Source organism: Homalodisca vitripennis, chromosome 2 (assembly GCF_021130785.1).
Source record: "Homalodisca vitripennis isolate AUS2020 chromosome 2, UT_GWSS_2.1, whole genome shotgun sequence".
NCBI lineage: Eukaryota > Metazoa > Arthropoda > Insecta > Hemiptera > Cicadellidae > Homalodisca > Homalodisca vitripennis.
The window spans coordinates 5,373,295-5,392,307 of record NC_060208.1 but is presented as its reverse complement, the minus strand read 5'-3'; the positions used below and the strand labels follow the sequence as shown (position 1 = coordinate 5,392,307).

Sequence of the window (19,013 nt, the reverse complement as noted above, 5' to 3'; positions counted from 1 at the left end):
GGATATTTAATGGTCTAAACATATATTTTTTATGGTAAAACTAACTCTTAATAAAACTTTTTGTTGTAAAATTGCATACAAATTTCTAACTGGGTTTTGATTATTTTTGTTATATTACCTAACTGTAAATTTGGTTTTTATTGGACTTGAAACACTTGTTCATAATATTGTGCATAATACAAATTTGAGTAAATAATAAGCTCTCTTCTCTTTACATTCATTACCACCCCAACTCATATCTCTTCTTGAATTAAGAGAGTGTTAAATGTGTTCTTAATTTTGTGTGCTAAAATGAAGAGTTTTATACATTAATTTATTCCCCTCACAGGTATATTTTTGATCCCACTAAAAGTGGGTCATTCCAGAACAGAGAATTCCAAGAATTTATGTCATACAGACAATTTGAGTTAAGAGAGAGCTTAGATTATTTTTCATTTGTCAAAATTAAAAGACATAATGCGACCAGTTTTACACCTGAACTTCAAACTATGAGAGATGTTTATGAAAAAAAATATAAGATGAAGGGAAGTTCAACTCCATGTCGCTACAGTACTTGTCTCTCTTTAAAGTCTCAGGTTAAATCCAACAAAGTGGAATTATACCATGTTGGTTTGACATTGTGCGACACTGAAGTAACCCATTTTCTTACAGTATTGTAGATTTTTATATCCTGACTTCACTTTGCAGGAATCTGTGTTATTACGTTGTGACAGTGTTTATCAATGATGGAGATGTTGAGGGAAATAATTTACATAAGTTTTAATCATAAGAAATTAGAGATCTCCTCAACCTTTCGCCAATGGAACATTTCTAAACTACTGTATTAACAACATTAGATGTGATAATACTGACTGGGAGATTAAGCTGGTGGTGATCGCTCCATTGAGGAATCGCTAGATAAGATGAAGTGGTTGTGTCGGGTTCCACCAGCGGTGCATCGTACGGGAAAGGAATACTTCCTTCCTTGAGCCGACCGGTCACCGTTATATCTTCTCTTCGAAAATGTAACTCACAAACCCTTTTGTTTTTTCGTAACTCTAGTGATGTGTAATGGTTCAGTACAGGATTGCCTAAAAAGAAAAAAATATTAAAATTGGGATCTTATTTTCCCAATCACAACTTGAAACAGTCCAGCGATTTAACATTGTAATTTGAAGTATAGGTTAACCCATTAAAGCCCAACGGGTCGTTTTCGACCCATCTAAATACGTGTAAACCATTTTGTAGTAAAGCGTACTGTTCCGTCTGTGATGTTTTTACCTGAGAGTTGATTGACCTTGAGAAAAGGTTTGTGGCCTCTTCCCCCACCCTTACTACTAATCGCAATCTGATACATTGAGAGTTGCACAATACATCATGTCTGCTCCACTTCATAGGTTAGTTTTATACATACCATGTCCTTTTAAAATATATCTAATAAGTGAATATTACTATCAATATATGTAGTAAACAAAATGTTTATTAGTGAGATTCATGAAACTTACTGACTTTTTACTATTACATGACAAACTATTAGTGGGTCGAAAACGACCCGTTGGGACCAAGCCCATAGCATAGGCCTAACCTCAAACCTAGCATTGAATCTTTTTTCAAGTTTGTAAGTAAAAAGCGCACGGTGGTAAATTGAAATCAATATGTATACACATTATACATAAAACAATATTAAAATTTATGTTATCTGCTTTTTCAACAGAAAATGTTTTATTTTATTTTTTACTTTTGGGTTATTTCATGATCGACAGTCCGCTTACACTAGCTGAGATCTTAGAAGCCTTGGAAGACACTGCATCAGAATACACCGCAGGTGATATCTATATAAGTCCTCCCGACGATGATGACCCTCACAATGTCACAGATGAAGAATCTGGAGAGGAAGATTCTAATGACCCAGACCGAGTGTGCCATTGTCAGCTCCAAGCCGAGGCAGACATTCGATTAGAAGGAATTGAAAACGATGAAGATACACCAGGTGATTTAGGTGATCAACGTGGTTATCTTAGTGACGTACGCGTTGAAGACAGAGGTAATAATTTTCTAATAGCTACACATTCTAAAGCTACTGGAAAGAAGAAACCCGTTTCGAATGCCACACATGAAGGGTCTAAATTTGAAAAGGGGGGAGTAAAGCCTGCACCCAATAAAAAGATGAACCAAGTTCGAAACTGGGAAAAAGGAGACTTAGAGTTCAGAAGAGAGGTACCCCTTCAGTGTGAGATATTCAGATATTCAGTGACAGAAAGAAAGAAAGTTTCCATTCCTCAGCCATATCTTATTGCGCAATACAACAGGAATATGGGAGGTGTCGATCTAATGGACAATAATATATCGAACTACAGAATAGGTGTTCGTGGAAAACGGTGGTATATCCCAATCGTTCTCTGGCTTTTTGATGTTGTGATGAGCAACTCTTGGTTTCTGGCTCGCTCTCAAGGAGTTACTTTGGACAGTCTCAGTTTCCCAAGAAGTGTGGTCCTGGCTTTGCTTCAAAAATTTGGACGGTCTCCTAAGGCAACTGGCCCTACAAGAGCACTGAAGAGAGTTTCAAACCCACTCCGTAGTGACCATGGAGGTCATCTTATAGTGACAGGTCAAAGTAGAAGAAGGTGTGTTGTATGTAAAAATAAAACTGTAAAAGCGTGCAAACGATGTGAGGTCCCACTGCATGATACCTGTTTTGCAGATTTCCACAAAGATTAATCATTTGTGTAATTAACATGTCTTTCAAATGTGTTTGTAAATAAAGTTTCCACTATATACACTTTATTGTGTTTTACTAAGGCCTTACTCCCAACGGGTCGTTAACGACCCATGTTAAAAAAGTACCAAAATGTTTAAAATAAATATTTTTTTTGTCATATTAGTGTAAATTAGATAAGGAATAATTGATTTTTTATAGTGAATAAAGTATTTTGAGAAAAACAAGTTTTGGGCTTTAATGGGTTAACAAAGATTACCTAGAAGGATACATCTATATATAAGCATTATAAAAAATACACTGGAACTGGAATCTGGTCTCTGTTCACTTTTGTATTTTGATAAAAATATAAGAGTTATTGTTGTATCATTTTTTGTCGAGACTAGTGTTTTGTCACTGTAAAAGTGACATTAGAAATCAGGCCCAGTTATATAAGATGTATTGCTCAAACAAATTGAAAAATATACATATAAATGGAGTGCACGGATGGTTGGGAGCATTCTTCAGACACACACTATGTATTCATTATTTAGTGCTCGTAGGTTTAACCCCTGCAAGTTTCTAGATAATGATCCTTCTAGTGTTGCTTCTAATTTCAAAAGCAATTAAGCTAAAAATGTGGATCTGAACTGGCTGCAGTGTAGTAAGTGGCCACCACCACGATTGAATTAGGGTATCAAATTATCTAAACTATTGAAAATACGAAAACATTCTAACTATAGTTATTTACAATTAATTATTGCCAACTCCTTTTAATGTATTGAACAACAATATTGTTTCACATTAATTTCAACAAAGTAAAATCATTGGTATGGATTAACAGCCGCAAATACATTTGGCGATGTAAATGTGTTATTTGTGTCACAAGCTGCTAGACATGTTTATCTTTCCAAATAGTAAAATGTAACTAAATGTTACATTGTTTTGTTTGTATATTGTATAAATACACTTAGCCTAGATAGTTGTTTATTCATTATTAAATTATTACTTTATGAGATATAAAAACAACTGAACTAGACTGTAATTCCTATGAATTAATTCGGTTCGACATTTCGATTTCAGTAAGCCTTGTTAAGATAATTACGAATATCGATGATTTGATTGTGGTAGTGGCCGCTTATTATACTGGTCTTTGAGCTAACTCTTGCAACCTTTTAACGATAACATCACTAGTAATATGTAGTTCAATAATAAAATGCTCAGTGTACATCAATATATATCCTAACCTTCATGCTGATATATATAATCAATTGATACTGATTTTAAATGATAACTATTGTATAAACACTTTTTCAAATAATACATGTAAAATCTTTTATAGACAACAACAGACAGAACAAAGCTCATGGAGGATCGTGAAATGAAGTTTAAAAAGTGGCATATCAGCTGACCTGCTTGCAGATTATCTCTGTATTTGTACAGAAAAGAAGTACCGTTTTCTAGAGAGGATGCTTTCAATAACTTCTTGAAAGCAGTTAATCATTGCTAACAAGGAGAAAACATATATATAGTAAGTATATATTGTACTTTCTGTTTTACATGTTTGTTATATTGTTATCATTTCGTTATTATTTATGACTTTTCCTATTTTCAGTTCTAATTTCTTGTTTGATCGTTATAGCTCCTTTATTATTTACGAGATTGTCACTATGTATATTATATTAATTTTAAATACGATTGATATTATAAATATAGATACGTTGATATGATTGATAAATTCGTATTTGATATATAAAAATTAAGTATTGATGATTAAGTATTGATTTTTTTAATCAATATAAAAAGCGAGTCCTTATGTACTATACCCAAAATTCTTGAAATAATTCACTACATGTTTAATATTCAAATATGTATAGAATTTAGCTATGCAAATATAGGGGTAGGGTACGATCAGCGGATCTGGTTTTTTTTATCGAAGAATGTAATCATTGATATCTAATATTCGCATCTCAAATCCTAGACTATCAATCGATATAAAAGTATCTATAGTCCTCAATAACAATCATATGTTTACAGTGATGAAACAAATTATTATAACCCAAATTAGGAAAACTGAAGATGACCATATTTGCTCCTCTGACAGTTACAGTTGTTTCTTTCCCACAAATTTTAATAATGGGTTTTTCGGTATGAGTCCAACATGTTGGACTCGTAGATGTCTTATCATCTTTCAAAGCAATGTTGGGTAGTTTTCTAAAATTGACTGCCATTTTTAATAATCAAATTTTACTTATATAAAATTGAAATATTACATTGTAACGAGTATTATATGAAAGTGTTTACAGCTATTGATATAGATTATTTAAGTTAATTGTTCAAAATAATTAATCAGTATCAATTGATTGGTATTTATTTACATTAGCGTGACCATGGAAAATGGACTTTTTTTCATGGGTTGGGCATTTATAGCCTTGAAGTACTATTATCACAGGTGCAAATGAACTGGGGGGAAAGTAAAAAAAAATTTACTCGAGCTTGCAAACTCTAAGCCCAGATCAAGCTGGGCGCGTTTATCACTAGAAGTAGCTTATATTATTGTATTATATTGATGCCTTTCGGACATTATTGCGTTAAGGAGCAGGGGCATCACGTGATCTGGGATTCGAATTTGCAAGCTCGAGTTAATTTTTTTTCTAAAAGAGCAAGCAGTGCACAGCACTGCGCAGTGGGCAGGCATTGTTGACAGTATTTCAGTAACTTATCACTTACCTTAATGGATAGTGTTGCCAGAGGTACAATAATTATCGTAAAGGTACGATAATTTCATTGATTTTATGCGCCCGTAAGATACACGATGGGTAGTTATTATTGTACCATGAAAGATTTTTTACAAATTTATACAAGTAACAAACCAAAAGTTAATTATAACATAATTTACTATACGAACATAACATACTTTTTCATTAAATGTGTTTGGTACGATTATTTTATATGAAAGTACGATAATTTCTCGTTGTTGGTATGATAATCGGTTTTGAAAATCTGGCTATACTGAGTTTAAGCAGACGCAGAGTTATAAGAAACTGTCAAAAACGGAGTTTTCAGAAGATTTAAAAAAATCGTAGCTCTTTCAATTTTCGTTGCCGACGAGTATTTTCTTCAATATTGTTTTCAGGAAAAATTGTAGTTTTCAGAAAAAAAAATGAACATACCTTTCCATGGTCACGTTAATGTAAATTGATACCAATTGATTATATCAATGATTATGATTAAGTAACATTGTTTGCCAATTTCGATACAAAAACCGGGTCCGCTTATCGTACCCTACCCAAATATAGTGAAACAATAGTTAACAATATAACCTAAATCTATAAACATAACCTCAAAACCAAAATTATTTTAATTGTTTTATTAGGGAATTTACATTTTGAGGATATTACAACTTTATATTAGTGAGCACAACATACCGCAGTTGCTGACCCATATTGCACTTAATGTTTCTTTCAGTGGAAATGTAAACATTCTGAGTCCTTTCACTTTATGTGCACTGTTTCTACAATCTAAATAGGAACAACAGTTTCGTGACATATCAAAAGCGGCGAATCTCTAATTCAACTTAGAACTTATTCTTCAAACATTTTATTTTACACTATATTCACACCTAACACTTTGTTTAGAGTTCAAGAGCAAAAACACAAACGCTGTGGCTATATGGCCGACTACCGTCTGTAGATTAGACAGACGGGCGATGAGTGGTGACGTCAACCGTGACGTAACGAAAGGGCAGCCATAACTGTCACCTTTACACCACTGCCTTAAAAATATAAAAAACACAATTTGTAGACTATTTTATTAATTGCATATTATGCATTGGTAATGTATTGAACGGTAATATAATAAAAGTGTGCGCTTAAATAAATTAAAAAGAAGAAATATACAACTAAAAATTGACCATGTACCAGAATCTACACTTCGTAGTTTATTAAGATATAGTTTTGTTTCTCTCAATTTTACTGGAATGTTTCAATTAATAGTCATTAAGAGAAATCATAATTAATTATAAATAATTTTTGTCATATTAAATATGTATGTCATTTAATAGCATAAAATAACTGGAACATTTGTTTTATTTACTAATAACACTCAAATGGTTATGATTTCATTGTATATTGTATGTAAGTGGTAAGAGGGAAATTAGTCTCTCGTCTTGAGATATTTGAAAATCAATTCTTCCATTTACCGATTAAAAATAGTTTTATTATTAATCACTTATGTATTATCGGACTTTAGCAGGACTATAAGTTCTTATAGAAGGGATATTGGTATAGTTTAAAGTATATAGCATATCTCGAATCACTTATTCTTAATTGAATATGGTCCGTATTTTCTTTATTATTGATAAAATTGTTCAACTGGTCAAAAGAACTAAACTTTCTACAACCCGCCATTTTAATAACAATGCACAGTGCTGGAGCTACTTCAAAACCTTTGGCGTCACAGTCTGTGACGTCATATAGTCTTTCCCGTTCTTTGAAACCAAGACCAGTGACCGGGCATAATGCCACTCCGAAGCACAAAACTACAGTAAATTCACTATTTTAAAGGCCTTCGACTTTAGGCAGAAACAGGAACCGGTGACCTTCTAAAGGTTGGGACACACATATCCGCACCGCGCCCGACACGTGAGTCGGCCGAGTGTCGGTGCGGGCTCGGCTCGGTTACCGTGAGGCCACATATGTCCGTATGCAGTCCGAGCGCAACAATCTCACTGTTTGTACTAGAGCATGTTTCTTTTGAATTCGAAGTGACAGATACTTTAACAATTCGGAAGATTAATTATTGCTTGAGATAATTGTTAATTTCATTGTTGTTATGTTTATTAATCGCTGTGATGAATGAAACATTGCAATGCTACAGTAAAGCTTTGTACAATCAGCTAGTATGTAAAATTTGTAAATATCATTATCTTGGTTACATGTTTTATCCCTATAATTCTTGTTCATTGTGTTTCATTGCAGTGAATTTCGGTCAAATACACTATAAACAGTATATTTGGTGTTTTTTGTCTTAAACCCAAGAGCTATAGTGTGGATGCAAGAGAGTTTGCCATGTTGCAAGCCCGTTTATAATAATTTGTAAAACATAGTAAATATTTGTAAAATATATACTGGAGAACATACAAAAACACATTTTACAAATTTTTTTCTTTTATAGCTCCGAGGACAAATAATTTATTGCCAGAATTAGTCAAAAATAGTAGAAACATAAATATATTTTCTAAAAAAAATTTAGAGTATGGATGATCGTTCAAAATGATATTGAGTATATGTTTAAGATAATAAATTAGTGTATGGTTAGTCTTGTCTGCTAAAATTATAATAATATTTAAATAGACACGTTAGAGCATTATAAAATAATTATTTATAATATAATATTTAATGTTACATGTGTAAAAGCCTAATATTTGAATTGTAAATCATGCATGCATAAATCCTTTTTGTTTAATACAGCACACTAGTTATACTAAATTTAAACTTTGATACGTAATAGTATATTATTTACTACATAAGCTACAATAACTCATTTTTATCATTTCATTCTAGCTCGATTCCGCTATTTTTATTTTTTACCCTTTTTGTATATAGTATCCCAACCCAGGCACAGCCTCTTATGGGGTACCAAAATTTCCCATATTTTGTAAATCTATTGTCCTAATTATTAGTTTAAAAAAAAAGAAAAATCTAAAAGGATGTAACTTACTTTTTATATTTTATTACTCTAAGTACATAAATTAGAAATAAAGTAAGTTGAAAATTTTTTTTTGTATTTGTTATTTACTGCTATTGTAAATACGTTATGTCATAGTAGGCTATTATTTATTACTAAGCAGTGGCAATAATATTTATTTGTAATATTCAGTTTGTTATAATGGGGAAATAAATGATTTATTATTATTATTTATTTTAAACATGGAGTTTTCTTGCTTGAAAATCTTATTGTAAATAAAATATTTTTATTTTTACTTTATTGAAATAAAAAGAAATAAAAAAAATAAAAATGTCGTAGAAACATTCTAAATATGACTCAACATACAACATACCGGAATAAATTTATCAAGTAACTTCAATACATCAAAGAAAAATAGATTTTGCGCAAATAATTACATGCTTGTCATTTTTTAATCAATGAAAAATGTTTATAGATTTTTCATAATTCGAATTTAGTTGTTTAAAATCACTTAATGTACAACATGGTTTTCAAATTTGTTGTAATAAGAAAATATGCACAATAAGATAATATGACTAGTTTACTGTAAGGTAAGAAAATGTAATGCTTTTATCAATAAATATGATTTTTTTGTACTCGAAACACAGGATGTAGAGGTAGTAGGCTATACTAAAATAATTCAATAAAATATAACGTGTAGACTACTTAAATAGTTTTAAAAAGAAGAACGCAACAGTAAACAACATATGATGCCGCTCGTAGACCGCACCGTGCCCGTTAAAATTCAAACTCCACATATCGGTGACGGTGCGGGCTCGGTGCGGCCACGACGGTCTGGTGTCGGTGCGGACATGTGTGGACTTGCAGGTTGAAAGAACTGCGCTGCAATTCTTTCACCGTATAACGGCCAACAATCGGCCGACTCACGTGTCGGGCGCGGTGCGGATATGTGTGTCCAAACCTTTATACGTATACATTATCGGAGAGACCAGGCCCAACGGCCCAACCAAAGCCGTGACATGTAAGCGTGTTACATTGTCAAAGATGTAACCGTTACTTCAAAGAAACAACTCTGTAGCTGATATTTCTCTGACGAATTAACAGGAAATCGTCCTTACTACAGAGTATAACAATAATAATGTAATTTTGTTGGCTTTGTAATTACTAGAGGTAGTAATTGTTGTTGATTTTTGTATTAGGTTGTTCCTAATACGTTATTGAATGGTATTGTGTTATCATAACCTGTATTTTGATAATCTAATGCTAGACTGCCCCAGTAACGAAACTTTACTATCTACTGGATAATTGATTACGATAACGATAACTGTCTGTGTACTAGATTTTAGCTTTCAATCAATTTTGCTCGATCCTATTCCTTACTAATAAATAAAAGTTATAAAGAGCAATACTATTTCATTTTAGATTTATAAGATTTTCATAAAATATGTTGTAGCAAATATAACTGTTTAGTAAAATTGTAATGTAATAAAGAAATCGAGTAATACTGTAATTTGAAAATTAAATAGTTATTTAGTATACAACACTACAAATAATACATTTTTATTATGATAGTCAACACTATTTACAAATTTAATGTAATTTCGCTGCTGCGTGAGGAGCTCGTGTCGCCGGCGGACCCCGCGCGTCATGGTCTTGTAGCGGGGGGTGCGCGGGCGGACTACCGCGCATCGCATTGTGTATAGGCTCAGTGTGGTTCAGTCACTCGCCGGAGTAGGTCGGTACGCTACAGCAGTTTGCTTGTGATTCGTGTCGATCTTAGAACGTGGTTAGTTTGCGTCTCACCGCCACCATACGGGGTCCGCCCGCGACCCCTAGTTTGTATTACTGTCTGTTAAATTTTAGAGTGTTCACTGTTATTTTAGTGTGTACAATAGTGTTTGTTGTGTGTGTACGATGAGTATAATGGATCATTCAATACCTGGACCGTCTGGAAACGCCTCAGAAGCTACCCGCATCGAGTTACAACCTGAAAATCTAGACGATGTCGACATAGATGACCCTGTTCAACGCGCTGTGGATGACGTATCGGATGAGGAATCAGATGATGGATCGTCGGTAAATGATGCTGATGAGAACCCCGACGTATACACTACAGCTCCACAATGGACAATAACAACTTCAGGAATGAGACCTATACAATTTACTAGGACGGACACATTGCTTGTTCCAATTCCAGGAAATGGACAACCAATCGACTGGTTCAATATGTTATTTGACATTGTTTTTTTGGATAATATTTGTAAAACAACCAACAAATATGCCTTTGAGGTATTGTTCAAGCCGGATTTGACACCTAAATCTAGAATAAATAAGTGGGTAGAGTTAACAGTACCTGAATTGAGAGTGTTTATTGGCATAGTGTTACATATGGGTACAGTACGGTTGAATAGATTACAGGATTATTGGAAGACCGACCCACTTTTTGACTTCAAAATGTTTAGAAGTAGTATGTCTAGGGATAGATTTTTGAATATTCTTCGTTGCCTGCATTTCAACAATCCAAAGAATGAAGGGGAACAAACTCAATCAATAAAAAAAATTGAGCCGATTGTTGAATATTTCAACAATAAAATGTATCAGATTTATTCTCCTCAGAAAGAGCTGTCCATTGACGAAGCAATGGTGTTGTGGCGTGGTAGGTTATACTATCGACAGTATATCAAAGGTAAACGCCACAAATACGGTGTAAAACTTTACACTCTTTGTGAACAACAAGGACTCATTTTGAAGTTTTTAGTCTATGCTGGCTCAGAAGATGAACTGGTCGGTGGCAAAGGCCATACGGAGAAAGTAGTAATGTATTTATTGAAAGAAAAGCTGGGAAAGGGCCATGCAGTCTACATGGATAACTTTTATAATAGTTACAGTTTATCATCAAGACTTTTGGCAAACATGACGTATTCGACGGGCACCCTAAGGCAAGACCGTAAATTAGTACCGAATGAAGTCGAGTCTGCACCATTGAAGAAAGGTGAAACTACTGCCATGTACAGTAACGGTATTATGATTGGAAAGTGGAAGGATAAACGCACTGTTCTGTACATATCCTCAGAATTTGAAAATGAAATGGTTAAATTTGTTGATAGCAGAAAAAGAGTTAGATCAAAACCACTTCCGATTGTCAAATATAACGCTTTCATGAGTGGAGTTGACAGAGCAGACCAAATGCTCAGCTATTATCCCTATGAACACAAAACAATCAGGTGGTATAAAAAAATCTTTATCCACATTGTACAGATGATGCTGTTGAACTCACACGCATTGCACAATGTGTACCAAGTAAAACAAACTTTTTATGAGTACAGGCTCCATGTAATAAGGTCTCTGTTACCGGAAAGAGTAGAACAACCCCTGGAAACCAGGGCACAGAAACGCCTACGCCAAACTGCTCATAAAATTGTGAGAAACGAAGAACGTGACGAGAGAAATCGCCTAAAGAGAAAAAATTGTAGAACTTGTTGGAAAAATACTGGAAAGAAAATCAAGACTACCTTCTTTTGTGATAATTGTCCAGACAAACCTGGCTTATGTTTAGGCCTGTGTTTCGAAACCTTCCACAACAATTTATAAAATTGAACATAAGTGGGAGGATTGTATATAGTGTAAACAGTTAAATTTAGGACACAATGTACAATAAAAGTGCGTAGTGATGAAATGCGGTCGCGGTTGACGCTCTTAAGCGCGTTCGGCAGTGCAGCTTGTGCGCGGGAGTACAGCAGTGACAACGCCAGGTGCTGCAGGGTCCGCCGGCGACTGATGACTCTGATGGGCCAGAACGCACATCAGGAGTTCGGATTTGTGGCTCCCTTGCCATTTCCAGACATTTCAACACATATGGTAGGATTTAGTAACAAAACATTTTTTAGCACTTAGGGTACGTCTTGATATAATTTTTCAGCAGCGAATAAAAGCCTTAGACTCAATAGTGTTCTTGCAGTTTCGTTCTGGATAAATTATACCTTACAAAAATTTAAAAAAGACGTACGCTTTGTACAATCCCTAAGGAAAGACCATATGACAGGTGCTTTATAAGTTATTATTAAAGGTTTTGCATAAGACTTATATGATTTGGAAATTGCAAAAAAAAGTGTGTAAACAAAATCATTAATCGTAAAGGTAAGAGTACGAATGTGGAGAAGGTGAGTGATAACGGTGAAATGACTCTGATGCTTACAGAATTGTAGAAGAGATAACCCACTTTCTTATCTCTGTGCAGTACAAAGGTTAGGAGGCGCTTCGTCACAGAACATCCACCTTCAGAGTACTGCCACAGCCCACAGGTTCACTACCACCCTCGCCTTTGTCTTGCTAGTTGCAGATCTTGATGCGTTAATTTATTAAAAGCCTAAAAAATATATGACCTTGTGGTTTTGTATTAATCGAATTTCTGTAAAAATATTAAAGAATGTTGCCGTTTTTGTACGTATAGCCTGTTTTAACACTCATAATTAATTGAAATTTCTCTTGCGAGGTTTATCCTAGCAAATAAAAATTGAGCATACGAGTTCCTATTTAAAGGGTTTTCTCTGGTTTTATACAGTTTGAAAATCTAAGACGAATCAGGTTGTTATCAAATTTTTCTAAATTGATTAAAAAGATAATAAAATTACGGCTAGTTAAATTGAAAGTAACAAATTTTCTCAGTTCTCGTTTTGATTGATTTTTTAATCCATACTACTTTTCAGAAAGAAATAATCAATTATAAATAATCTATGAAAGGACATTAACTTCAAAATGTCTTAGGAGCTGCATTATGTTGTTTCAATGATCGATGTCAACAAGTGTTATTTGTGATTCAAGCTGAGTTACTTAGAACATCATGTTATCAAACATGAAAAAACAATGTTATCATTGAACTTTTAATTTTTCAATTTGTAATTTGAAATTAACTTTATGTTGTGTAAAAAATTGTAGATATACCTGTATTGTAAGATATTTCTAATTTATGTCAAGATCTGAAATTATGTTCTTTCCAAGAAATGGAACGACACGAGGACTACGTCTTTGCAATATTTAATGGAAACAACAACTTATTCTATTAATAGTTATCATTGCTATTCTATGAATGATACTTTATCAAGGCTTTAAATCTATCTTTTCTTACTATTAAATGTATGTATATAAAGGTCAACAAGACAATACTTTAACACATTTAGATAAGTAAAGAAAAAGAAGTACCACAAGATTTAAAACATTTTACACATCTGACTGAAATGAAGAAAAAGAAAATTGAGGGTAAAGTCTGTATTGAACTAGAACAAACAAACTCACAAACTTACTTAGGTTGTCTGTATTGTAACATGCAAACTAAAATTTATCGACGTAAAACCGATAAATATAACATTTTTCCAAAATCCATTCTACTCAATTTATAAACAAAATTAAGCAATACTCACACCTATATTTTTAACGGCTTAACTACGAGTAATTATAGAAGAAATCTTTCCATTCACATATCATCATACTTATTAATATTTATTGCGATATATACATTGAGTAAATATTTATTTACAGTGTTTCCTGAATATAAAACCATTGGTATTTTCCATTCTTTATCATCATTTATTTGGAAGCCCTCGCCAAAAAGCATTATTAAAACGTATGCTTATTTAGTTGGAAATGAACTTGTTTAAATACAATAAATTAAACTACTGTACCTAGTAACTCAAAGCTGTTTATATAATTCATTATGATTTCTGATAACGAAGTTATGAAACAAAGTTATCTTAAAATAGTTTTTAGATTTTAGGATGGGTGATATATAAAGGAATTGGCGACAAATGCAAGTAAAGGGGAAATATAGTCAGATTTTGAACAGTGCAGTGAACAAACCATTGATCGATTCTATCATATTCCTCTCTGTCAGTGACATATTGAGTATAATAATTAAATGATACTTATGCGATTTAGAAGTAAATTTATAATACCGTTCTTGCAGCGTTTTCATGTCCATTTAATTATGAAATAAAATGAAAAATGTGTCTTAATTAGAGGCGAAGCTAGGACTATAAAATCCTCTCTAGCACTTAATCTCCAAAGTGTTGTAATTATTTTTCTGTATAACACCTCTCTATCGCCCCCAGTCTTTGAAGCTTCTTGGTAATTTACTCATAAGCACTTCAGTGTATAACTCCCAACTGCCTCCAATTAATATAATTTCTATAAGTAGACTAGACGATAATGAGTAACAGTTTTATAAGATAACTAATAACAAGCGTAACAGTTATAATACACTCCTGTCGAGTATAGGCCTACATCAGTGTAAACTTGAGTTAGTTTCCAAATATTCAAATATCCTCTTTAATGTTTTGGTAAAACTCGCTTATTATAAATTGCCAGAACAATTTTAAAGATATCCAATCCTTTAAAATATGTAATTGTTTCTAAAATATAAGAACAAAGTTCAGATAATTTCGCATTTAATTGCTAATAAACTTAAAAGTAATAAATCGCTGTAGCGGTGGTGAAAAGAATAAAGTGCAATTGCGCATAGATAGAAGTAAAATAAATATGTATTTAATTGACAATTAGTCATACAATTGTATTGACCATTAATTTTTAATTCAATTTAATGCGTTTCATCAATACATAGGTTAAATTAAAATCGCCTTTTGTGTCGGTCTGTTTGTACATCGATATTGTTTAAACTACTCAGTGGATTTTAATACAGTTTACACTGTCAGCTTCGTTATGAACTAGGGCAGGTTCCTAGATATATAGTACAGATATATTTTAATCATAGGAAGTATAAAACAATTTTTATAATGCGAAAAATGATATTTTACGCGCTTTCATTGTTAATACCTTATAAACTGATGGACCGATATTGCTAATTTTGGTTTTGAAATATTTGTAGAAGTCCAAGGATGTTTTAAAAGATGAGAAACATTGGAAAAGTTTATTAGAATTAAATATAAATAAAATTAATCAAATTTATTAAATATAATAATTGGGGAAAATAATTATAATATTTTTGACACATAATCCATATTTAACTGACCCTAAACAGCTGTTGCACTTTCAGCTGAAGTGGCTAAAACAATTTGTTTACTTTTAAATTTGAGAAGCTAGTAGGTTGGTATGTATTTTCTGAATCGAGGCACAAGTCCAACTATGCTATGGCACTTGAAATACCTTAGGTAGAAAATTAATCTAAACAGACGGAAGTTAACACTTTTTCGCCAAATTAGGTGTTTGTGAGACGTATGTATATATATTTATTTACTAAACGAAACCTAAAGTAGAACTAATAAAATTGTTATGTACGTTTGTAATCTCTCAATCGTGGATACTGAAGTAGTATGTACATGATAAGCCTACTTATGTTTAAAAGAATGGTAGAGGTCAATCATATTACCTCGTAAATACTTTCACCACGAAAGCTAGGGCCTTCGATTTTGAAAATTTTGTGTGAAGCCGCGGGTAACTGCTAGTTATTTATAATTATTACGTTTAATAATAGGAACGATTTATGCTAAATCCTCTATTAGCCTGGTTATGTAGTTTTAAATTATGTTTTTGGTGAAGTTGAATTATTTGCAAACAAAAGGAATGTATCTAGCATGTTATAAAACAAATTTCTTAATTTGTATACAGCGATTTTAGGTACGGTATTTAAAACTATTATTTATTGACGTGCTTGTTATCAATAAAAGATCTTGTATTCTAGACGTGTCTTTTGTTGATTTGTATTTTACCTGACAATAGGGCTTTGCCATAGAGTAATAAGTTATATTATACAGAGACAGTTCAAGGTACAGGAGAAAGCAACGCTGCACATTCCTGACTGCTCAGGACTAGCGGAACATACGCAATGTTGCCGTATTGAACTACGTGCGTGCGAGCAAGAGAGGAAATAGTACTAGTTAGTGATGGGAAGAACGGTTCTACGGGATGATCCGGCTCATTCGGATCAGATCACTGAAATGAACCACTCATGAGCCGCATGTTCAAACCACTGACGTCACTCACTCCGTCGGCTCGATCAGATCTTAGAATAAACCGAATAAACCAATTAAAAATAAACAATTAATTATTATATTAGTTAAAATAATTAATTTTGGTTTTATTACTACATATAATATAATGTAAAAGTAATTTCATTGTTTTACGTCCTGTATATACCATGAAATGTAACTGATAAAAAAACCATCGTTAATGTTTTCTGTACAGTACAATAAATTTTAATGGTTCAAAGGCTTTGTACGTGAAAAAAATAATAGTTTTTAACGAGGTGTAATTGTTGTCCAAAATAAATTCAGATTTTAAACAGCTGTCTTCTACGTCTAGCAGATCACTCAGATAATAAAGAGCTATGAGACCGAACTGGCTGGCGACTCTCAGCTCACGAGTCACGACTCAATGGTTCGTTCAATCAGGAATCGACTCATTTCATCACATGATCTAATGGATCTCAGATCGTTTCGTGACCCGGATCAGTGAGCCGGTTCGCTCATGGTTCGCGCATCACTACTAGTTAACTTGGCCATGGGTGGCTTCCGTCATACTGCACATCACTACAAGTTAACATGGCCAGGGGTGGCTTCCGTCATACTGCACATCACTACAAGTTAACATGGCCAGGGGTGGCTCCGGCCATGCTGCACATCACTACTAGTTAACTTGGCCATGGGTGGCTTCCGTCATACTGCACATCACTACAAGTTAACATGGCCAGGGGTGGCTCCGGCCATGCTGCACATCACTACTAGTTAACTTGGCCAGGGGTGGCTTCCGTCATACTGCACATCACTACAAGTTAACATGGCCAGGGGTGGCTCCGGCCATGCTGCACATCACTACTAGTTAACTTGGCCATGGGTGGCTTCCGTCATACTGCACATCACTACAAGTTAACATGGCCAGGGGTGGCTCCGGCCATGCTGCACATCACTACTAGTTAACTTGGCCATGGGTGGCTTCCGTCATACTGCACATCACTACAAGTTAACTTGGCCAGGGGTGGCTTCCGTCATACTGCACATCACTACAAGTTAACATGGCCAGGGGTGGCTCCGGCCATGCTGCACATCACTACTAGTTAACTTGGCCAGGGGTGGCTTCCGTCATACTGCACATCACTACAAGTTAACATGGCCAGGGGTGGCTCCGGCCATGCTGCACATCACTACTAGTTAACTTGGCCATGGGTGGCTTCCGTCATACTGCACAACACTACAAGTTAACTTGGCCAGGGGTGGCTTCCGTCATACTGCACATCACTACAAGTTAACATGGCCAGGGGTGGCTCCGGCCATGCTGCACATCACTACTAGTTAACTTGGCCATGGGTGGCTTCCGTCATACTGCACATCACTACTAGTTAACTTGGACAGGGGTGGCTCCGGCCATGCTGCACATCACGACTAGTTAACTTGGCCAGGGGTGGTTTCGGCCATGCTACACATCACTACTAGTTAACTTGGCCAGGGGTGGCTCCGGCCATGCTGCACATCACTACTAGTTAACTTGGCCATGGGTGGCTCCGGCCATGCTGCACACCACTACTAGTTAACTTGACCATGGGTGGCTCCGGGCATGCTGCACATTACTACTAGTTAACTTGGCCAGGGGTGCCTCCGGCCATGCTGCACATCACTACTAGTTAACTTGGCCAGGGGTGGCTCCGGCCATGCTGCACATCACTACTAGTTAACTTGGACAGGGGTGGCTCCGGCCATACTGCACATCACTACTAGTTAACTTGGCCAGGGCTGGCTCCGGCCATGCTGCACATCACTACTAGTTAACTTGGCCTTGGGTGGCTCCCGCCATGCTGCACATTACTACTAGTTAACTTGGCCATGGGTGGCTCCGGCCATGCTGCACACCACTACTAGTTAACTTGACCATGGGTGGCTCCGGCCATGCTGCACATTACTACTAGTTAACTTGGCCAGGGGTGCCTCCGGCCATGCTGCACATCACTACTATTTAACTTGGCCAGGGGTGGCTCCGGCCATGCTGCACATCACTACTAGTTAACTTGGACAGGGGTGGCTCCGGCCATACTGCACATCACTACTAGTTAACTTGGCCAGGGGTGGCTCCGGCCATGCTGCACATCACTACTAGTTAACTTGGCCTTGGGTGGCTCCCGCCATGCTGCACATCACGACTAGTTAACTTGGCCAGGGGTGGTTTCGGCCATGCTGCACATCACTACTAGTTAACTTGGCCAGGGGTGGCTCCGGCCATGCTGCACATCACTACTAGTTAACTTGGCCATGGTGGCTCCGGACATGCTGCACATCACTACTAGTTAACTTGGCCATGGGTGGCTCCGGCCATGCTGCACACCACTACTAGTTAACTTGGCCATGGGTGGCTCCGGCCATGCTGCACACCACTACTAGTTAACTTGGCCATGGGTGGCTCCGGCCATGCTGCACACCACTACTAGTTAACTTGACCATGGGTGGCTCCGGCCATGCTGCACATTACTACTAGTTAACTTGGCCAGGGGTGCCTCCGGCCATGCTGCACATCACTACTAGTTAACTTGGCCAGGGGTGGCTCCGGCCATGCTGCACATCACTACTAGTTAACTTGGACAGGGGTGGCTCCGGCCATACTGCACATCACTACTAGTTAACTTGGCCAGGGCTGGCTCCGGCCATGCTGCACATCA

The 19,013-nt window shown here is 35.5% G+C and overlaps 1 protein-coding gene across 4 annotated transcripts in view; it reads right to left on the bottom strand.

Moving 5' to 3' along the window:
- LOC124353484 overlaps positions 1 to 19,013 on the bottom strand; it is a 38,476-nt gene that overhangs the window by 7,392 nt on the left and 12,071 nt on the right. Inside the window, exons 1-2 of one of the 4 annotated variants that reach the window (XM_046803331.1) lie at positions 6,103 to 6,382; positions 853 to 1,070 (exon numbers count right to left, since the gene is read on the bottom strand). The exons of 2 other annotated variants lie outside the window; for them this stretch is intronic. In XM_046803331.1, the coding sequence (XP_046659287.1) occupies positions 853 to 1,070; positions 6,103 to 6,223 (339 nt within the window). In that variant the 5' untranslated portion in view covers positions 6,224 to 6,382. Of the gene's footprint in view, positions 1 to 852; positions 1,071 to 6,102; positions 6,391 to 19,013 lie in introns of those variants that run through there. One more of the 4 variants, XR_006921600.1, reaches the window with a different exon arrangement.